This window comes from Tachyglossus aculeatus, chromosome 2, assembly GCF_015852505.1.
Source record: "Tachyglossus aculeatus isolate mTacAcu1 chromosome 2, mTacAcu1.pri, whole genome shotgun sequence".
NCBI classification, from domain to species: Eukaryota; Metazoa; Chordata; class Mammalia; order Monotremata; family Tachyglossidae; genus Tachyglossus; species Tachyglossus aculeatus.
In genome coordinates, this window is record NC_052067.1 from 148,471,384 (window position 1) to 148,495,006 (window position 23,623).

The window sequence follows — 23,623 nt, forward strand, 5'->3', positions numbered from 1 at the left end:
AGCCGAGGCGATGCTTGGCGCGGGGCCTTGGCGCCCATTGCGGCCTTGGGCTCTGAGGAGATGAATTGGGTCGGAGGGTCCCGGTGAGTGTGAGGTTGGGCTCGCAGGAAACAAGCCAGTCAATCAATCAATCAATCCTATTTATTGAGCACTTACTGTGTGCTGGGCACTGTACTAAGCGCTTGGGAAGTACAAGTCGGTCCTTCTAGCCCGGGCAGCCCTGAGGAGCCGAGGCGATGCTTGGCGCGGGGCCTTGGCGCCCATTGCGGCCGTGGGCTCTGAGGAGATGAATTGGGTCGGAGGGTCCCGGTGAGTGTGAGGTTGGGCTCGCAGGAAACAAGCCAGTCAATCAATCAATCAGTCATATTTATTGAGCACTTACTGTGTGCTGGGCACTGTACTAAGCGCTTGGGAAGTACAAGTTGGTCCTTCTAGCCTGGGCAGCCCTGAGAAGCCTTGCCCTCTCCTCAGGCCTCCCCGCCTGGCAGAGCGGGGGTGGCGGTCGGTGGAGCCGAGCATCGCCCGGCCCGGCCCCCGGACCCGTGGGCCCGTGGACAGGGCGGCCTGGGTAAACTCACCCCCATCTTTTAAAATAGAAAAGACTCAGTCAGATGGTGGTTGTTTTCACCACGAGACTGGAAGCCCATTGAGGGCGAGGGATGTGTCTGTGTAGCGTTATGTCGTAATAATTTTAATAGTAATACTACTAGAGGTAGCATGGTGTAGTGGATAGACTCAGACAGATGGCGGTTGTTTTCACCACGAGACTGGAAGCCCATTGAGGGCGAGGGATGTGTCTGCGTAGCGTTATGTCATAATAATATTAATAGTAATAACACTATAATATCAACAGTAATAATGTAATAAATAATTAGTAATAAATAAACAAATAATAATAAAATAATAGTAATAGTAATATTAATAGTGATAACACTACCTGTATATATGTATATATGTTTGTGCATATTTATTACTCTATTTATTTATTTATTTATTTATTTTACTTGTACATATCTATTCTATTTATTTTATTTTGTTGGCATGTTGGTTTTTGTTCTCTGTCTCTCCCTATTAGACTGTGAGCCCACTGTTCATCATCATCAATCGTATTTATTGAGCGCTTACTATGTGCAGAGCCCTGTACTAAGCGCTTGGGAAGTACAAATTGGCAGCATATAGAGACAGTCCCTACCCAACATTGGGCTCACAGTCTAAAAGGGGGAGACGGAGAACAAAACCAAACATACTAACAAAATAAAATAAATCGAATAGATATGTACAAGTAAAATAAAAAAATAAATAGAGTAATAAATATGTACAAACATATATACATATATATAGGTGCTGTGGGGAAGGGAAGGAGGTAAGAAGGGGGGGAATGGAGAGGGGGACGAGGGGGAGAGGAAGGAAGGGGCTCAGTCTGGGAAAGCCTCCTGGAGGAGGTGAGCTCTCAGTAGGGCCTTGAAGGGAGGAAGAGAGCTAGCTTGGCGGATGGGCAGAGGGAGGGCATTCCAGGCCCGGGGGAGGACGTGGGCCAGGGGTCGACGGCGGGACAGGTGAGAACGAGGTACAGTGAGGAGATTAGCGGTGGAGGAGCGGAGGTTGCGGGCTGGGCAGTAGAAGGAGAGAAGGGAGGTGAGGTAGGAGGGGGCGAGGTGATGGAGAGCCTTGAAGCCCAGGGTGAGGAGTTTCTGCCTGATGCACAGATTGATTGGTAGCCACTGGAGATTTTTGAGGAGGGGAGTAATATGCCCTGAGCGTTTCTGGACAAAGATAATCCGGGCAGCAGCATAAAGTATGGATTGAAGTGGAGAGAGACACGAGGATGGGAGATCAGAGAGAAGGCTGACGCAGTAGTCCAGACGGGATAGGATGAGAGCTTGAATGAGCAGGATAGTGGTTGGATGGAGAGGAAAGGGCGGATCTTGGCAATGTTGCGGAGCTGAGACCGGCAGGATTTGGTGACGGCTTGGATGTGAGGGGTGAATGAGAGAGCGGAGTCGAGGATGACACCAAGGTTGCGGGCTTGTGAGACGGGAAGGATGGTAGTGCCTTCAACAGAGATGGGAAAGTCAGGGAGAGGGCAAGGTTTGGGAGGGAAGACAAGGAGTTCAGTCTTCGACATGTTGAGCTTTAGGTGGCGGGCGGACATCCAGGTGGAGATGTCCTGAAGGCAGGAGGAGATGTGAGCCTGGAGTGAGGCGGAGAGAGCAGGGGCAGAGATGTAGATCTGGGTGTCATCAGCGTAGAGGTGATAGTTGAAGCCGTGGGAGCGAATGAGGTCACCAAGGGAGTGCGTGTAGATTGAGAACAGAAGGGGACCAAGCACTGAACCTAGCACTGACAAGCACTGTTGGGTAGGGACTGTCTCTGTATGTTGCCAACTTGTACTTCCCAAGCGCTTAGTACAGTGCTCTGCACACAGTGCTCAATAAATGTGATTGATTGATTGATTGATTAGAGGTAGCATGGTGTAGTGGATAGACTCAATCAGATGGTGGTTGTTTTCACCACGAGACTGTAAGCCCATTGAGGGCAAGGGATGTGTCTGTGTAGCGTTATGTCGTAATAATATTACTAGTAATAATACTAGAGGTAGCATGGTGTAGTGGATAGACTGTGAGCCCGCTGTTGGGTAGGGACCATCTCTATATGTTGCCAACTTGTACTTCCCAAGCGCTTAGTACAGTGCTCTACACACAGTAAGCGCTCAATAAATACGATTGAATGAATGAATGAATGGATAGAGCATGGGCCTGGAAGTCATTCATTCATTCAATCGTATTTATTGAGGGCTTACTGTGGGCAGAGCACTGTACTAAGTGCTTGGAAAGTACAATTTGGCAACAGAGACAGTCCCTACCCAACAACGGGCTCACAAACTAGAAGGGGGGAGACAGACAACAAAACAAAACAAGTAGACAGGTGTCAATACCATCAAAATAAATATAATTATAGATATATGTCAGAAGGTCATGGGTTCCAATTCCGGCCCTTCCACTTTTCTGCTGTGTAAATCACTTCTCTGTTCCTCAGTTCCCTCGTCTTTAAAACCCGTGAAGAAGCATGGCATAGTGGATAGAGCAACGGCCTGGGAGTCAGAAGGTCATGGTTTCTAATCCCAGCTCTGCCACCTGTCTGCTGTGTGACCTTGAGCAAGTCATTTCACTTCTCTGGGCCTCAGATACCTCATCTGTAAAATGGAGATCAAGATTGGGAGCCCTGTGTGGGACAGGGACTGGGCCCAAACCGATTATCTTGTATCCTCTCCAGTGGTCAGTACAATATCTGGCACATAGTAAGCGCTTAACAAATACCACAATTATCTTGTAGATTGTGAGCCCACTGTGGGCAGGGATTGCTTCTCTTTATTGCTGTATTGTACTTTCCCAGCTCTCAGTACAGTACTCTGCACACAGTAAGCACTCAATAAATACAACTGAATGAATAAAATGGGAATTAAAACTGTGAGCCCTATGTGGGACACGGAATGTGTCCAACCCAATTAGCTTGTATCCACTCCAGTACTAACAGTGCCTGGCACATCGTAAGTGCTTAAAAGTACAATTAATAATAATAATGGTACTAAAGCACTTACTATATGCCAAGCACAGGTTGCTCACAGTTCCTGTCCCACATAGGACTTACATTCTTATCCCCATTTTACAGATGAGGTAATACCATCATCATTATTATTATTATTATTAATTGAGGCACAGAGAAGTTAACTGACTAGCCCAAGGTCACACTGCAGATATGTGGTGGGATCTGGATTAGAACTCAGGTCCTTCTAACTCAGACTCATGCTCTATCCACTAAGCCGTGCTGCTTCTCTCCCAAGAGCTTAGAACAGCACTTTGCAGACAGTAAGTGCTCAATAAATACGATTGAATGAATTAATTAATTTTGCTTAGGGGCACTTAATTAGTACTTAACACTTAACACCCATCTTAAATTGATTCTCCAATTATCACTATCTGAATTTAAAGACTGATGGGGCACCTTATTTGACATGTTTAATCTACACTGGAATTTCAGAAAGGCAGTACATGTGTAGATGTAATAGGTAAAATAATAATAATAATGTCAGTATTTGTTAAGTGCTTACTATGCGCTAAGCACTGTTCTAAGCGCTGGGGGGTTACAAGGTAATCAGGTTGTCCCACGTGGGGCTCACAGTCTTCATCCCCATTTTACAGATGAGGGAACTGAGGCCCAGAGAAGTCAAGTGACTTGCCCAAAGTCACACAGCTGACAAGTGGCGGAGTCAGAATTAGAACCCATGACCTCTGACTCCCAAGCCCGCTCTCTTTCCACTGAGCCACACTGCTTCTCTAGCTTTGGTTGTCATTTGGAGAAATGTTTCTATTATATATTTTTATAACAAATCAATCCTGTGAACAGTTCTTGGTACTAATCATTCGAAAATACAAATGAAGCTAAGTGGAAATATACACGATTTTCCAAGGGAAATATATCCGTATGGATTAAATAATGAAACAAATAAATCAATACATTAGTAAATAGCATTAAATAAGGATTGTAAATGTCAAATACAATTTTAGCATAAACAATTATTGGAGAAAAATGTTAGAATGATACAAATGATGTTTATTTGATTCCTTTGGAAGATTCAGAGTCTTATGAACATTACTTTCTGAAGTGAAAGTTTTCCACATCTAGATGAGTGTTTCTTGAAGAAAGTTTTGTGTGACTAGGGACATCAAAACATGTTGGTGGCTGCGTTTTTAAATAGTCTCCCCAATCTTCAGAGTTTTTTTTCCAGTTTCTTTTTCCAGTTTCCAGCATACTTGGTGATCCTTGCTTAGACTCCTCACCTAATAATAATAATATTAATAATTATGCTATTTGTTAAGTGCTTACTATGTGCCAAGCACTGTTCTAAGCTCTGAGCTAGAAACAAGGTAATCAAGTGTCCCAAGTGGGGCTCACAGTCTTAATCCCCATTTTAAAGATGAGGTAACTGAGGCCCAGAGAAGTGAACTGACTTACCCAAGGTCACAAAACAGACAAGTGGCAGAGCAAGGATTAGAATCCATGTCCTCTGATTCCCAAACCCATGCTCTTTCCACTAAGCCATGCTGCCTCTCTAATGATGCCAGATGTCTTTCCAAGTTGAGTGTACATGAGGATAAGAAGCAGCATGGTGTAGTGGATAGGCCTGGGGGTCTGAAGGTCCTGGGTTCTAATCCGACTCTGCCACTTGTTTGCTATGTGACCTTGGGCAAGTCACTTAACTTCTCTGTGCTTCAGTTCATCTCTAAAATGGAAATTGAGACTGTGAGCCTCACATGGGATAGGGACTGTGTCCAACCGGATTTGCTTGTATCCACTCCACTGCTTAGTACAGTACCTCATACTTAGTAAGCGCTTAACAAATACCATAAATTATTATTATTATTATAAGAAAGATAGGAGAAGAAAGGCAGAGACCAGGAGGTGAGATGAAGGATATAGAGAGGTGGGAAGGATAAGATACTCAACAAATTGTGTGTTTTTAGTGCTTACAATGCAGAATTCTGTACTAGGTTCTTGGGAGAGTACAATAGAGACGCAGCGTGGCTCAGTGGAAAGAGCCCGGGCTTTGGAGTCAGAGGTCATGGGTTCAAATCCCGGCTCTGCCAATTGTCAGCTGTGTGACTTTGGGCAAGTCACTTCACTTCTCTGTGCCTCAATTACCTCATCTGTAAAATGGGGATTAAGACTGTGAGCCCCCTGAGGGACAACCTGATCGCCGTGTAACTTCCCCAGCGCTTAGAACAGTGCTTTGCACATAGTAAGCGCTTAATAAAAGCCATCAAGAAAAAGAAAAAAAAATAGAGTACAATGATTCTTGCCCTTAAGGAGATTACAGTCTAGACAAGAAGACTGGGGGAGAGAAGGATAGTTGGGATAAGGTGGGGGGAGTATAGGTCAGAAAAAAAGTGGGAGAGGTTACTTCCCCAGCATCAATTCCTCTTTTATCCCACCCTTTGCTCTTTCGTTTTCCTGCCAACACCATCAGCAGTATTTTTTGAGAACCTGTTGTGAGCAATTGGCTTGTACAGGAAATTCTCTCTCAATAAAAAATAAATTAATGTAGCTAGATTTTCAGTAACTTTGTTGAAGATGGGGTATCCTAAATCTGAGAACTTTTAGGATTCAGTTGGATTTTGAAAGCTCTATATTGGCTCAAAGCTTAAGTCGGAACCAATTTTTTCATAGGGTCAATAGGAATCGATTCCTAAATAATGCTGGATACCCTATCTTCACCAAAGTTACCAAGAATCTAGTTACATGAATTTATTTATATTGAGTAAGAGAGATTCCATAATGAGGTACCTAACTTTTACTTCACTGAAAGTGAAATGAATGTGTCAGTTCTCCCTGGAGACTTGCAGTCCTCTCTCCGTCTCCATCCTCTTTAAGTTTGGCTCACCGTTTTCCTCCTCACCGTGATTTTGAAGTTTTTTCCACAGTTTCTATGGACTCCTGTGCATCTCCCACATCCCATTGCCCGCCTCCCAGGAACTAGTACTAGAAGGCTAGTGTTGTATAATGAACTGATCAAAAAATGAAAGTGAATTGGCAGAGATAGGGCACATTTCAAAAGTGCGTGCAAAAATTTTGCATACAAAATCCACCTATAGAGAAAAGGACTGCGGGATAGTGGTGATGCTATGCTGCAGTGCCATAACATAGAAGGCCATTTACAGGTAGCTGTTGCAATTTTTGTTACCTGCACCAGCCAGATAGTTTCAGGATTTCTGCTTAGCCTATCCACCACATTTTAGGAAGCTTTTAGATAATAATAATGATGGCATTTGTTAAGCGCTTACTTTGTGCAAAGCACTCTTCTAAGTGCTGGGGGGGGGGGATACAAGGTGATCACGTTGTCCCATGTGGGGTTCACAGTCTTAATCCCCATTTTACAGATGAGGTAACTGAGTCTCAGGGAAGTTAAGTGACTTGCCCAAGGTCACACAGCAGACATGTGGGGGAGCTGGGATTTTAGAACCTATGACCTCTGACTCTTCAACACTGATGGCATAGCTTCAACAGGTATTCCCCTACATATGTAAATGCCATTATTATTATTATTATATGCCATTTCATCTTACCTGCCCCCTCCTGCTGTACAGCCATCGTGACTTGGAATTGAATATGTGGGAGATTCAACCTCTTTCTCTCCTTTCCCTTTGCCTTACCACACTTCAACCTCCTCTGGTCTTAAAAAACCCCTCTCTGGAGCCCACAGCCCACTCCAGTCACCACCCCCATCTCCCTTCCCTTCTTCTTCTCCAAACGCTTTCAAAGGGTTGTATCACTTATTGCCGGCCCTTCAACTTTCTGGTCCCACCACAGTCAGATTTTTGCTTCCTTCCCTTCATGATATCGCACTCTCTAAGGTCTTCACTGACTTCCCTTAGAAAACTCCAGTGGGCTCTACTCTGACTTCATCTACCGCAACCTCTTGGAGGAGTGCCCTTGAGAACTGTGGGCCACTCTCTTCACCTTAGAACACTTTCTGACTTGGTAAGGTCCTGGTTCTCCTCCTAAATCTTAAATTATTCCCACTCCATTCCATTTGCAGGCTCCTCTTCCAGATTTGAACTTGTACAGCTGATTTAAGGAGGAATTACTTTTTTTTTTTTGGTACAATATATTGTCAGGGTGTAGTGGATACAACATGAGCCTGGGTTCTTAACCTGGCACTGCCACATGTCTGCTGTGTGACCTTGGGCAAGTCACTTCACTTCCCTGGGCCACATTTCCCTCATCTGTAAAACGGGGATTGAGGCCATGAGCCCCACATGGGACCGGGACTGTGTCCAACCCGATTTGCTTGTATCCACCCCTCTGCTTAGTACAGTGCCTGGCACATAGTAAGAGCTTAACAAATACCAAAATTATTATTATTATTATTAGTGAAAGCAGTGATTAGTTGTGCATGCCAGGGTGGTAGGAAGAGGGGAAGTGAGACCACAGTAATGTCGAAGAGAAGTTTCTTCTTTGAAATGTGTATGCTCCAGGGTAGGAAGAGAGGAGGGGTTGTAATGCTGAGAAACTCAGGTTAAGGATGGGGAGTTTCACTTGGAAAGTGCTATAGAAGTAAGAGAGCAGTCTCAAATGCCCTCTTACCTTACTCTTCTACCCCTCTCAAATGCCCTCTTACCTTTCTCTTCTCCCCCTTTTCTTCTCATGCACCCTTTATTGCTATACTTAATTCCCTTCATAATAGCTTCTTTCCTTCTTTTTGCACTGCAAAAAATATGCAAAGAAGTGGGGCACTTATGTGTGTGGACACACTCCGTTAGAAAGCGCACGGTCAGTACATACTTGTGCTTTGGACAGACTATATCTCAAATTAAGTGGTGGTGGCCCTGACCAAAAGGGGTTGCTTTAAAGTGGGGGAGTCTGTGGGAGAATTACTACTAGCCCTATGCTGATATGAGGGAAAAACCTGAAGGGCGAGAGTGGTTTGGGACCTGGAACTTTTCTGGAACCCACAACTTCCTCAAAAGTAACTCTTCCAACTTCCTCTGAGCTGGGGAGGGTCTGTGTGAGGGAGGTATGGGAGAGGAAGAGAAAATCCTGCAGGTTACAAATACTCACCTTCCAAAGTTGAGTGCTTTTACATAGGAGTTTACATGCATGTATGCAATTTATTTATTCTACTCAGACTTGGAATGTGGGTCCAATGTTCCCTAATTCCCTGACAACATTCTAGCCTTGTAGGGAAAGCCTGTGCTATGGCAGAACTGAGTATAGAGTAACTTTGATTATAAACCAAATCAGTTGTATTTATTATTGATAATTAATAATAATAATGGTATCTGTTAAGCTCTTACAATATGCCAGACACTGTACTAAGCACTGGTTGGATACAGGCAAATAAGGTCAAACACAGTCCCTATTACCATATGGGGCTCATAGTCTCAATCCCCATTTTACAGATGAGGTAAGCGAGGCACAGAGAAGTGAAGTGACCTACCCAAGGTCTCACAGCATACAAGTGGCAGAACTGGGATTAGAACCCAGGACCTTCTGACTCCCCAGCCTGTGCTCTATCCACTATGCCAAACAGTAAGTGCTTTATAGAGTGCTTACTTTGTGCAGAACACTGTACCGAGTACTTGGGAGAGTACAATATAATAGAGTTGTATGAAAGATGGTGAACATTCAAACATAAGACTTTTCTCCTTTCGCTGCTCTTCTGTCAAAGACAGTAAGTAATAGCAACTTTTAACATATGAAGATTTATTTTAGAATTTAGTTGTTAATAACTTCATGGTATTCTTAAGTTTTAAAAAAGTTATTTTGCCTCTATTTCAACTTACCATCCCTACTGGAAGTTTGGGGTGAAAAATGCCAGAGACAAGTTTGTTTTCATATTGTACTTGGAACAGTTCAATAAATTCATTTGAAACATCAGTGAATCAAAATTTCGTATTCTAGTTGGTAAATTTTATCAAAGGGCACTATCATGGATTTTTAAAATAGCAGACAATTATCATGTTATAAAATTTAACTAGGTGCTAGGGATATTGAGAGGAGAAAATTTATAATAGCTTTTAGAACTACTTCACTCTTTTATTTTACAAAAATAAGTTGATTTGTCTACAGTTCACAAATTTGTGTCACTTAACATGTTCAAATTTAAACCTTTCTAGCTCTCTTTTCACGGGGGCTTGGGTAAGGGGCAGTGTGAGACACTTTTTCTAGGCTAGTCTCTGTCATGAATCTTAATAAGTCTGCCAACTAATGCTGCTGTTAGGTTGAGGTATTTTGTTAGTGCCTCAGTGTGAAGCTAACTACAGCTGACTTTTCTACCTTGTTCATAAACTTATCTTTTTCTCTCCAGATTCTTCCCTTTTTTATTTCACCCCTATGCCCCCTCATTCTATTTCTATTTTTCATATAAAGATTCGATTTAGTGCACTTCAGCTTCTGGCTTAATGGGGCCAATTGTTTTTGACTGGAGCGATGCAGTTAAGAAAAAGTTAGATATTCATGGTGCTTTTTGATATTTAATTCTTCAATTTAATATATTTATATTTTCACTCAAAGTAAATATTACAGGTCAGTGGTATTTCAATCTCCTTTTGGCAAAGGTTCACACTCATAACAGTTTTCTATTAATATGAAATATTTTTAGGTGATTTTTCTATATATCTTTCTTTACAACTCCAGAGGAAAAAAAAGAATAGCAGCACGTTCGCCTAACACTGTCTCTTATTTCCAGGGACAAAGTTTTCTAGGAAGTGATTTTAGCTGCTGAATTTAAAATAGCTTTGCAACATATATAAAGCCCATTTTTACTGTACCAGTCTTAGTAAAATATTATTTTTGTTTCAGTGACATTGTGGAACAGTCTTCTTCATTCCAAATTGCATAAACATGGATTGTGTTTAGAATGAAATAACAACAAAGCCATAAATATGCATGGTATTTTTTTGTAGTGCATATGCCCAGTATGTTCTGTTACTTCAAATACAAATTTCATTTTGTCATATCAGAATTTCAAGGAATTATACCATTCTCTTTATAAAATAAATACACCATTTGTTCGAATGTACACTATGCACTCCAGATTTTATTATATTATCCATTATATTCCAATCTTAGCAAATAAGCCCTAAGTAAATAAGAAACAGAATGAGTATCTTCCTTAGAATTTGCACAAGACTCCTAAACAATACTGAATAACAGCAAAATAGAGCAAAAGTCATAATCAGCTAATAAGCCTCATGAATGAATTTTGCCCAAATATGCACCCAAGCACATTCTTCCAGAAGGTACCCTTGCATCAGTGAAATAAGAATCCTTTCCTACTTACCTCACATCAGGGGTTAGTCAGTCTATCGAAGTTAGCAAATGACTGTTTATTTGACCTGAACAGGTACAATATATTGAAAATGTGAATAGAACTACGATGATTTTGGGCAGATGTAACATGGCTATTTGTCTGATTTCATACTAAATAGTCCAGCTTTCAGCTGGCCTGAGTGTTGGCCAGTTCTGGCGTGGCATCAGATTTATGTCTGGTGATTTCATTGTAAGTTCCAACTTCTTTCTGCCTCAGCCCTTGCATACCTGCAGCTTGGAAACTCTGCTGGTATATAGTGGAACTTGGGAGAGCAAATGTGGGTGTATGGGGGGAGGTGGTTAGGGATCCTCTCTAGGTTCACGTGACTTTGGGCCTATTTCTGCAAAACAGCACGTATGATGTCATTGCATAACACCGCACGTCCAGCATAACACATGTAGCATTGGTATCCACCCCATGTAGGTATAGTATTAATGGGAGGGGATTCTACATGGGCAGGTACAATGGTTCGAAGCCAGAGGGACACCAATACATAGAAGAGTCAGAGAGATGTGGGCAGCTATATATAAATACATTTTTACAGATACAACTATAATAATGATGGTATTTGTTAAGTGCTTACTATGTGCCAAGCACTGTTCTAAGCTCTGGTGTACTTTCATCACAGACACAAATGACTACAACTATTACTATAATAATAATATATTATTTTCCAAATAATATATATAATAATATATCAGACTGAGCCCCCTCTTTCCTCTCCCCCACCTCCCTCTCCCCATAATAATAATAAGAATAGCATTTATTAAGCGCTTACAATGTGCAAAGCACTGTTCTAAGCACTGGGGGGTTACAAGGTGATCAGGTTGTCCCACTGGGAGCTCACAGTCTTCATCCCCATTTTACAGATGAGGGAACTGAGGCCCAGAGAAGTTAAGTGACTTGCCCAAAGTCACACAGCTGACAGTTGGCGGAGCCGGGATTTGAACCCACGACCTCTGACTCCAAAGCCCGGGCTCTTTCCACTGAGCCACTCTGCTTCTCTAACCCCATCCCCCCGGCCTTACCTCCTTCCTCTGCCAACAGCACCTGTATATATGTTTGTACATATTTATTACTCTATTTATTTTACTTGTGCATATTTACTGTTCTATTTATTATATTTTGTTAATATGTTTTTTTTTGTTGTCTGTCTCCCCCTTCTAGACTGTGAGCCCGCTGTTGGGTAGGGACCATCACTATATGTTGCCAACTTGTACTTCCCAAGCGCTTAGTAAAGTGCTCTGCACACAGTAAGCACTTAATAAATACAATTGAATGAATAAATAATAATGATGGTATTTGTTAAGCGCTTACTATGTGCAAAGCACTGTTCTAAGCACTGGGGGGATACAAGGTGATCAGGTTGTCCCACGTGGGGCTCACAGTCTTAATCCCCATTTTCCAGATGAGGGAACTGAGGCACAGAGAAGTTAAGTGACTTGCCCAAAATCACACAGCTGACAATTGGTGGAGCCGGGATTTGAACCCATGACCTCTGACTCCAAAGCCCACTGAGCTTACTATGTGCCAGGCACTATTTTAAGTACCGAAGCAGATACAAGCAAGTTGGGTTGGCCACAGTCCCTATCCCACATGGGGCTCACAGTCTTAATCCCCGTTTTTCAGATGAGGTAAATGAAGTACAGGGAAGTGCTGTGACTTACCCAGGGTCACACCAATTCACTCTCAGACACACTCAAATACATACATCTGTACATATACACCAAAAACACACACACAAAAGCACCAGGTACATCTTCTTGGATAATTGGTCGCATTAACGGTAGCCATATCCAATGGAGATGCCCCAACCATACTAATGTTGGTAACTGGAATCCTTGTTCCAGGCAGAATTAACCTCTGTCAGCAGTAGCCATGGCAACGGGGGAAGCAGCGGGGCCTTATGGGAAGATCCCGGGCCTGTGAGTCAGAGGACCTGGGCTCTACTCCCAGCTCAGTCATTTGTCTGTTGTGCGACTTTGGGCAAGTCACTTCACGTCTCCGTGCCTCAGGTTCCTCATCTGTACAATGGGGATTAAGACTGTGAGCCCCATGTGGGAAATGGATTATGCTCCATCAGATTATCTTGTATCTATTCCAGCATTAAGTACGGTACCTGGCACATTGTAAGTGCTTAACAAATACCATGAAAAAAAAGGTGGTGTCTTCAGCCTGAAGCAAGGAGCTGAACTTCAGGTAGAACTTCCCCCTTTTAGACACCCCCCCCCCCACTCCATTTTAGACTGTGAGCCCACTGTTGGGTAGGGACTGTCTCTATATGTTACCAATTTGTACTTTCCAAGCCCTTAGTACAGTGCTCTGCACACAGTAAGCGCTCAATAAATACGATTGATGATGATGATGATGAGGTAGAGGGAAGAATGAGGCAGTCTATTATGTGTCTCTTCTGCTTCCCTGCCGCAGGGGGCTGAATAGGACCTAACAGGAGGCCACATGTAGCCTGCATAGCTGATGTATTTATCTTAAATCTTACTTCGTTGCACACTTCGTTGCACACTAATGCTCTCCAGCCATTTTTCACAGTCAAAGACGTTAGGGTTTGGCCCTAGAGATTACTTGATTTAGATTATTCAGCATTTTGAAATTGACTTTTCCAAGGCCCAATATTCTTGGACTGTTGTAGTCACATATTTACATTTTTTTTTAAATTCCGTCAGTTAATTTTGCACCTCACAACCTGGTTTCCCCAGAAGTGGAGGGGAGAATTGCATTCTCCGTATCAATCAATTAATAAATTAATGATATTCATTGAATGCTTACTGTGTGCAGAACACTGTACTAAGCACTTGGGAGAAGACACTACAGCAGAGTTGGTACCTGCTGTCCACCAGGAACTTACAGTCCAGCGGGGGAGAAAGGCATTAAAATATATTGTTCCTTCCTCCTGCTTAAGCCCTATGTGGAGCCTGATTAATTTGTATTTTCTCCACCACTTTGAACAGTGCTCGACTCATAGTAAGCATTGATCCCAGACTGAGCCCCCTTTTCCTCTCCTCCTCCCCATCCCCCCGTCCTACCTCCTTCCCCTCCCCACAACACCTGTGTATATTTGTACAGATTTATTACCCTATTTATTTTACTTATACATATTTACTACTCTATTCATTTTGTTAATGATGTGCATATAGCTATAATTCTATTTATTCTGACGATTTTGACACCTGTCTACATGTTTTGTTTTGTTGTCTGTCTCCCCCTCCTAGGCTGCAAGCCCGTTGTTGGGTAGGGAACGTCTCTATATGTTGCCGACTTGTACTTCCCAAGCGCTTAGTACAGTGCTCTGCACACAGTAAGCGCTCAATAAATATGATTAAATGAATGAATGAATTTTTCATGTGGATATGTTTTTCCGGAGACATATGCCATACAGCAAAATCTGTCCCAGAATCTGTGGAAAGTAATGTGAAATCCCTTTGCATTCCATATACTGTAATGATAAATGCCACTAAACTATTGCTAAACTTTATTAAAGCAATGCAAAGCAACACAATACAATTGTAAATACATGAGGGGTTGTAATACTGTTATAAGTCTGTGCAGGAAGCCAGGGTTCATTTCTACTAGCTCTGTTGTCATCTCCCAAGCTCTTAGTAAGGTACTCTGCAAAGAGTAAGCACCCAATAAATACTCTTTAGAAGTGGAAGCTTTTTCTGCTGACTGCAATCATAGTTTTTTTGCAACTCTGGTGAAGAAATTTTCCAGTTTTGGTAGACACTAGCCTTGTGTTCTTCAGGAGCCTTCATTTCTTTGTAAAGCATCTTGCAGCAGACTGACTCTGACCGCCCGGTGCACTTTTGAACTCCTCTTTCTATTAGCGTGCCTTCTTTATCAGTCATATTTATAAATTAGTCTGCTATCTTGATTGTGGCTTCAAGACCTCTTAATCCCTAGATTTTAGTTGCTTATGGAAAATCTATAACTTCTCCATTCACCAGGACGGTGTCTGATCCTAGCACTTAGTGAAGTATTTTGTAAAGTTAGTAAATGCTTAATAGATGCTATAATAAACAATAAATAAAATATATTTCCAGGGTGTAGGGTATGATATTTCTTTTCTTAAATGGCTTCTTAATGGGTATAATTCATGCTTAGCCTATAATGGTATTTCCCAGTCTTTTATGACCTTATTTCCTGCCTTTTTTCAAACATTTGCATAATCTGTTTTTGTAGATGTATTTAATGTCAGAAAAACTCTTTCAGCATAAACATTATTTAATCCAAGTGTATGTTCACATTAGATATATCTTATTTTTTTTCTCCTTCAGGACCAGGATTATGTTTAAACAGGAAAAGAGAAAGCAGAAGGTAAAGGAAATACAATATAATTTTATAATTATTTCAGTTTTTAAATTACATCTATGAAGTTTTTCTCAAGGGCTCTTTACATAATAATAATAATAATGTTGATATTTGTTAAGCACTTACTATATGCCAAGCACTGTTCTAAGCACTAGGGTAGATACAAGGTAATCAGTTTGTCCCATGTAGGGCTCACAATCTTAATCCCCATTTTCCAGATGAGGTAACTGAGGCACAAAGAAGTTAAGTAACTTGACCAAAGTGACACAACTGATAAGTGGCAGAGCAGGATTAGAACCCATGACTTCTGACTCCCAAGTCCAGGCTCTTTCCACTAAGCCATGCTGCTTTTCTGTTACATGGTTACATAGTATACGTGGTTATATAGTAGGGCATGTTTTGGGATATAATATGACAATTTGATAACATTTTAAAGTTAAATTTGGATATTATTCCTGTGAAAGATTTTACCTTCTCTCGTTTTTTCACACTCCTGAGCACTGTCACTGACTATCACTATCACTGACCACTGTATCAAATATATATATATATATATATATATATATATATATATATATATATATATACACTAACAGAAGCAGCATGGCTTAGTGGAAAGATGCCAGGCTTGGGAGTAAAGGGTCGTAGGTTCAAATACCAGCTCTGCCACTTATCAGCTGTGTGACTTTGAGCAAGTCACTTAACTTCTCTGTGCCTCAGTTACCTCATCTGTAAAATGAAGATTAAGACCGTGAGCCCCATCTGAGACAACCTGATAACCTTGTATCTCCCCCAGTGCTTAGAACAGTGCTTGGCACATAGTAAGCACTTAACAAATACCATCATTTTTAAGCACTTGGTACAGTGCTCTGCACACAGTAAGAGCTCAATAAATACGATTGAATGTGTAGGAAGATCATAAAGCTGGAATGTGAAAGTGAGCCCGTTGTTGGGTAGGGACCATCTCTATATGTTGCTGACTTGTACTTCCAATGTGCACATGTAGGAAGACATGTAGATGATTATGAATTTCAATTCAGAACCAGAAATGTGGGATGGACTCTGCCTGACACAGATTGAGGCTACTTATTATCCTGAGCTTAGCAAGACCTAACTATAGCACTTCCAATGTGCTTAGTACAGTGCTCTGCACACAGTAAGCACTCAATAAATATGATTGATTGAATGAATGAATGAGTGAGTGAATGAATGAATGAAAGGGGATGTGAGAACTATTGGAATATTTTGCGGGACTTAAATTTGCATGTACTAGGCTGGGGAGGTGGGCGTTGAGAGCGAGATTAAAATGTATGTTAGACTTGTGGCAGCTATAACTCAGCTATTGGTTTTTCCTCTATTCTGATGGCCTGAACCTCTAATGGGGCCTGTACTGCCGAACAGGCATTTGAAGACATGTAGATGATTATGAATTTCAATTCAGAACCAGAAATGTGGGATGGACTCAGCCTGACACAGATTGAGTCTACTTATTGCAAGACCTAACTATAAATACAATTATTCAAAGCTACACAAAATGAATGCTATACTAAATTATGCTACCTAGAAGCTAGGCAAAGCAAGACAAAGAGGTAGACACGTGAATCAAGGAAGTCTGCATGTGCTCTGAAAGATGGACAAGCAGTGTGTGTCTCAAATATGGCATCACTGTTCAGACCAAACTAAAGCCTACGGAGCATCCTGCTATGTAATTCATTACTTTATCAACATCCTTGCTGATTTCCCTGCCTCCTGTCTCTCCTCATTCCAGTCCATACTTCACTCTGCTGCCCAGATCATTTTTCTACAGAAATGTTCGGGACGTTTCGTCACTCCTCAAGAAACTTAAGTGGTTGCCCGTCCACCTCCGCATCAAACAAAAACTCCTCATCATTGGCTTTAAAGCACTCAATCACCTTGCCCCCTCCTACCTCACATCACTACTCTCCTACTCCAACCCAGTTTGCAGACATGGCTCCTCAAATGCTAACCTTCTTACTGTACCTCACTCTCTTCTATCTCACTGCTGACCTCTCACCCATGTCCTGCCTCTGGCCTGAATTGCCCTCCCTCCTCATATCCGACAGACAATTGCTCTCTCTCCCCTTCAAAGCTTGTTGAAGGCACATCTCCTCCAAGAGGCCTTCCCTGATTAAGCCCTCCTTTCCTCTTCTTCCTCCCTCTTCTGCATCACCTTGACATGCTCCCTTCATTCACCCCCCACTTTCATTCATTCAGTTGTATTTATTGGGTGCTTACTGTGTGCAGAGCACTGTACTAAGCACTTGGAAAGTAGAGTTCAGCAACAAAGAGAGATGATCCCTGCCCACAACAGGTTCACAGTGTAGAAGGGCGGAGACAGACATCAAAACAAGTAAACAAGCATCAATATAAATAAATAAAATTATAGATATTTACACATCAAAACAAGTAAACAGACATTAATATAAATAAATAGAATTACAGATATGTCATACATACACAAGTGCTGTGGGGTGGGGAGGGGGAATAGAGCAAAGGGAGTGAGTCAGGGTGATGGGGAGGGGAGAGGGAGCTGAGGAAAAGGGGAGCTTAGTTTGGGAAGGCCTCCTGGAGGAATAATTGATAGACCTTAACACAGACACATAAGTTAATTTTTGGCTAAGTAGGATCACAAACAAGCACAGTTTATTTGCTGGACAGAGTATGTAATCAATTAAGAATATTTATTGAGCACTTATTTTGTGCAAAGCACTTGTAAAAGCACTTGGGAGAGGGTAATAGATTTACGTAGACATGATTCTTGCCCTCATGGACCTTAGAATCTAGCACGTAAGGAAATGGATGACAGTAGAGTTAAAACTTTCAAAAAGATTGCAGAATTGAGAGCAAAAAAACGATGCCTGAAATGACTGCATTAGTGCACTACCGATGTAGTAGTAGTAGTAGAATAGTAATTATTAAGCGCTTATTGTGTGCAAAGCATTGTACTAAGCACTGGGAGAGAATGCACAGCTGGGAATTAGATTCGGTCCCTCTCTGTCAACCTCGGCCCCATCTGCCAGGTTCTTCTCCCAATCACAACTGCATCAACTCTTTTTAACAGATTGAAAGTATTGGCAAAGTTATTTTTCCTTTTTTCAAATATCATAGGAATATTTTGAAAAGAAAAGGCTGCAATCTAAAGCAAAATCAATGGAGATTTCATCACCTGCCAAACATTCTTCAGTAAGTTTAGATCTCTTGAACATGTATGTTGTAAATCAGATATCTACCAAGAAGGAAAAGCCTGGTGAGTTTTAATTGCTTTACTATTACTTGAACTTGACTGGAAGTAACTCTAAGAGATATAGAGTTCAAAAATATTTTAAGTTGTATATTTTTCTATATAATTGACTGGATTACATTTCTTTATTCCCTTTCGTTTGGTATATAATTTTGACCATAAGTATTTTTATGTAATTTTTCTACTTTTAAGTAGAGTGTACACACATTGGAGTAGGATACATGGATACATGTTGGTTGTCTTGGTTACTTGGTTTAAACAAGTAAATGTCCCCCTCTCCATCCCCCCATCTTACCTCCTTCCCTTCCCCACAGCACCTGTATATATGTATATATGGTTGTACATATTTATTACTCTATTTATTTATTTATTTATTTATTTTACTTGTACATTTCTATCCTATTTATTTTATTCTGTTGGTATGTTTGGTTCTGTTCTCTGTCTCCCCCTTTTAGACTGTGAGCCCACTGTTGGGTAGGGACTGTCTCTATGTGTTGCCAATTTGTACTTCCCAAGCACTTAGTACAGTGCTCTGCACATAGTAAGCGCTCAATAAATACGATTGATTGATTGATTGATTGATTAAACAGGGCTTATTTGTATTCTATAAGTCAGTGTTGTCTTCTAAATTTCTAACCAGAAAAATTTAAATTGGTTGAAGGGAAGAAAATGTTAACATTAAAGCATTAATTTCATTTCATAATGCTCCATAGGAAGTCTTTGATTTCAAAACCAAGGTCATGTTCTAAATCCTATTTTTTTGGTCCAGAAAAAAACAGTTCAGCTGTACCCCATGATACTACTGGGGTGTTTCTTATTTTTTTAACTTTGGTTTGAACCTTCCTGGTAGTTCCATCTTATTACCTCCATCCTCTTCCCAGCTTGCAGCCCCAACTATCCATACCTGCTAAAGTCACTTGAAAGGAGAGTAGGACGAACTGGTATCAGACTGGTATCAGAGGGGCATAGGAGGAGTTCAGCCCTAGGCTGTTGCCACCTGTCCTTTCCAACTTTTCTGCTCTGGTGCATCTGTGTCCTCACATCCTTAGCTGGAGCCGGAGTAATTGGAGCTCACAAGCTAGGAAATGAGAAGGTCCAGGGGTGGCATTGTTGGAGCCTGAGAAAGAACTGTTCCTTTCCAGCTTCTGCCCTGTCTTGAGACTTTGGCCCCAGGAGGAGGTGGGATAGACAGGGCTGTAAATTGGGAAAAGGGGATGTGTGGGAGCAGCAGCTGCTGCTAAAATTGCAATTAAAATAGAAAAAAAGGCAATAGACTGCATAGACAGGTTGTGGATGTGAGTTCAGAGTGCGGAAGGCGAAGCAGGAAAGTTGTTGGAAACAGGGGTGGCTGGGGAAAGAGTGGCATGTGTGGAAGATGTAGTGGGAAGAAATTTATGTACCTAAAGTAATCAAAAAAAAAAACTTCATGGCTGGAATAAGTTGCCAGATAATCCAGGTTATATTTATGCATTGGTCATATCATGGCATGTTTTTATCCTGTAGTACTCATGCCTAAAATAATGGTATCATCTTAAATGTTTGAGGTAGAAGCTGTCCAGATGCTTAGCTAGTCCAAAAAATATTTTTGTATTTATTTTTTTTTAATTGAGCACTTACTGTGTGCAGAGCACTGTACTAAGCGCTTGGGAAGTACTAATTGGCAACGTATAGAAACGGTCCCTACCCAACAACGGGTTCACAGTCTAGAAGGGGGAGACAGACAACAAAACAAAACATATTAACACAGTAAAATAAATAGAATAGTAAATATGTAGTTGGGTTGAGTTTTGGCCACCTGTTGCTCTGCCTAGGCCCGAGATTAGTGATCGAGACCTGTATCTCCACAAAGGTCAGGATACTTCTACTGAATGTTTCCAGAGCTTATTTAAGTGATTTGCCCTTTGTTGTCACTTTCCTCCCTGACTTCCTCCCTTTCCAACCTCTGTCCAATCCCTGCCCCCACTGGCTTTGCAGCCCTGGAAGGTGGAACCTCCAGCCACAGAAGCAGCAGGGGCAATGGTGGCAGGAGGGTCCTTGATGAGACCCCACAGCCCTGCTACAGTATTAAAAAATAAATATGTTAAAAGGAGGACATTTAGAATAGAAGGAGAGAATGATGTGAGGTTGCCAGGTTGGCAGGTGACTGAGTTTTGGGTTGGGGGAGGGAGGACAGGAAAGCCAAAAGCCATGGATACCATGGAGGTCTGGGGCAGGGGGAAGAGGATGGGATGGATTGTATTTCTTTTCTCTACTTCAGAACTTTACTTACCTCAACAAGAGAAAGGTTGGATGGGTTTCTTATGAGAGGCCCAGTGAAGTGTGAAACAGCCACCATTTCATATTGAGAAGCAGCATGGCTCAGTGGAAAGAGCCAGAGGTCATGGGTTCTAATCCCGACTCTACCACTTGTCAGCTGTGTGACTTTGGGCAAGTCACTTAACTTCTCTGTGCCTCAGTTACCTCATCTGTAAAATGAAGACTGTGAGCCCCAACCTGATCACCTTGTATCCCCCCCAGCGCTTAGAACAGTGCTTCACATATAGTAAGCGCTTTACAAATGCCATCATCATCATCATCATTGAACAACCCCCACAACTAGAGGTCTCTGAGCCACTTTCCTAGATGAAGACTGTGAGTCCTATGGAGGTTTGAGATACCCTTATTGTACGAATGATTTAGGACTACCAGATTGGGCCACATGATCTATGCTGTAGACATTCAAGGGATATCTTCTCTGGTAGGGAGGCTTCTGATTTAGGTACTCTTAGGGCATCGGGAACTTTCCAGAGGGTCTAATACCAGTCTCTGTCCCAGGGTTCTGAGTGGCAAACTGAAATCAGAGTACTTTGGATCCTTATGTTGGGGGAGAGGATCACAATTGGGACTCTAGAAAGTGCCTCAGGTCTCCTAGTTAGGGGATCTGTGAATATAGAGCCCGGGCCTGGGAGTCCAAAGGTCATAGGTTCTAATCCTGACCCCCCCACACTCGTCTGCTGTGTGACCTTGAGCAAGTCACTTAACTTCTCTGTGCCTCAGTTACCTTGTCTGTAAAAAATAGGGATTAAGAGTGTGATCCCAGAGTGGGACAGGGACTACCCCAGTGCTTAGAACAGTGCTTGGCACATAGTAAGTGCTTACCAAGCACAGTAATTATTATTATTATCATTTTTATTATCAATGATATGGAGCTGTGTCCGCTTCAAACCAAATCACCTTTTTAATCATCGTCATCAGTACTGAAGACCTACTGTCTGCAGAGCAGTGTTCTAAGTACTCATGCCTTCAAGGAGTTTATGAGGCTGGGAGTCAAAAGGACCTGAGTTCTAACCCCAGCTCCTCCACATGTCTGCTGTGTGACCTTGGACAAGTCACTTAATTTATCGGGGCCTCATTTACCTCACCTGTAAAGTGGGGATTAGGAGCATGTGTGCCATATGGGACAGGGGCTGTGTCCAACCTGATTGACTTGTGCCTACTCAGCACTTAGAACAGTGCTTGGTACATAGTATGTGCTTAACAAGTGCCATAATTATTATGTTTTATTTTATTATCCAGATCCTCTTGGAGGGCACTGCATTCCAGAGCAGGATTGTTCAAAGCTTTCCCAAGCTCCTGAAAGTTCTGGGGTTCCCCCAAACTGCCATGTCCTTACACCATAGTAATTGTGCTCCCTAGGAATACAACTCTGTGAAGCTTGATTTTAGAGATTTATGCAGGAGAGAGAGAGTACTTTACAGTGTTTAGTACAGGGCCCTGCACAAAGTGCTTAATAATTAGTACTACTTTTGACCAGCTGGAAATTTTTGATTGATGGAGATGTTTAATTCACTTGCTTAGAACTGTGCTTTGCAATCAATCAATCAATCAATCAATCGTATTTATTGAGCGCTTACTGTGTGCAGAGCAATGTATTAAGCCGCTTGGGAAGTACAAGTTGGCAACATATAGAGACAGTCCCTACCCAACAGTGGGCTCACAGTCTAAAACGGGGAGACAGAGAACAAAACCAAACATACTAACAAAATAAAATAAATAGAATAGATATGTACAGGTAAAATAAATAAATAAATAGAGTAATAAATATGTACAAACATATATACATATATACAGGTGCTGTGGGGAAGGGAAGGAGGTAGGATGGGGGATGGAGAGGGAGACGAGGGGGAGAGGAAGGAAGTAAGCAGTAAGCACTCAGTAAAAACTATTGAATTGAACGAATGAATAAGAGCACTGTTGGGTGGAGGGAGTCTGCTCTTCTTACAGAAGGAGCAAATGGGAAAACTGAGCTCAGAGTATCTGTATCAGAAGATAGAGGAGGAAGTGAAACTCAGTCAGGTCAACTCGGCTGCTTGTTAGAGCTGTGTTACTCCACCTTTACCATAACAATCAAGAGGTTATCTTAGTAAACTTCTGTCAGAGAAGCAGAAATAACAAAAAAAAAGAGGCTGGAAAGTCAATCAAGTAAATATTTACAAGGTGCTTTGCATTCTTATTAACAACTAGAATCCTGTTTTTATGTGTGCATGTGTTTGTTTTGTTTTTTTTTTTTAGTTACAGTACCAATGCATGTGAATTTGAATAAAGGCTCAAAAATGCCCCTAAGAAGATACAATGTAGAACTTCCAATGTCACCTTGTTTCCCGCCATCTAAATTATGCCTTGATGACATGCAGTGGAGGTAATTTTTAACTACTGTTTGTTTTAGCACTGTCAGAATTGAAATTTTAGAAAGAGAGAAATTGGTTACTAGAAACTCCACTTTTTGTCGGGGAAGAGGCTCGTAAGCAGTAATTCTGCTTTGACATTTCCTTCCACCATGCTAACCCCTGACGAATCTGGATTAGGTTTTCTGCCACCACAGTTTCAGAATTCTGTTTTCTTATAACATGCTGAGAAAGCTCTTGCAAAACATAAATCACAGAAAACCTAGGGACATAGTTCCCTCATCTATTTGACAGTCTGTTGGAAGCAGACAGTGTGGCAACTGGAGTCCGGTAACTATCATTGAGTGAGGCAAACGATGAGACAATTCCTTTTATTCTCCATCTACACCTATTCCCTTGGAGAACTCATTCACCCACATGGCTTCAGCTACCACCTTTATGCAGAAGATTCCCAAATCTACACCTCCAGACCTGATCTCTCTTTCTCTTTGCAGTCTTGCACTT

At 41.8% G+C, this 23,623-nt stretch overlaps 1 protein-coding gene across 1 annotated transcript in view; it reads left to right on the forward strand.

Annotated features, from left to right (window-relative positions):
* Positions 1-254: 254 nt before the first annotated feature.
* C2H12orf40 (chromosome 2 C12orf40 homolog) overlaps positions 255-23,623 on the forward strand; it is a 62,481-nt gene continuing 39,112 nt past the window's right edge. The window contains exons 1-4 of the mRNA XM_038741084.1: positions 255-309; positions 15,160-15,199; positions 18,323-18,461; positions 23,007-23,133. Coding sequence (XP_038597012.1) covers positions 287-309; positions 15,160-15,199; positions 18,323-18,461; positions 23,007-23,133 — 329 coding nt within the window. The 5' untranslated portion in view covers positions 255-286. The remainder of the gene's footprint in view (positions 310-15,159; positions 15,200-18,322; positions 18,462-23,006; positions 23,134-23,623) is intronic.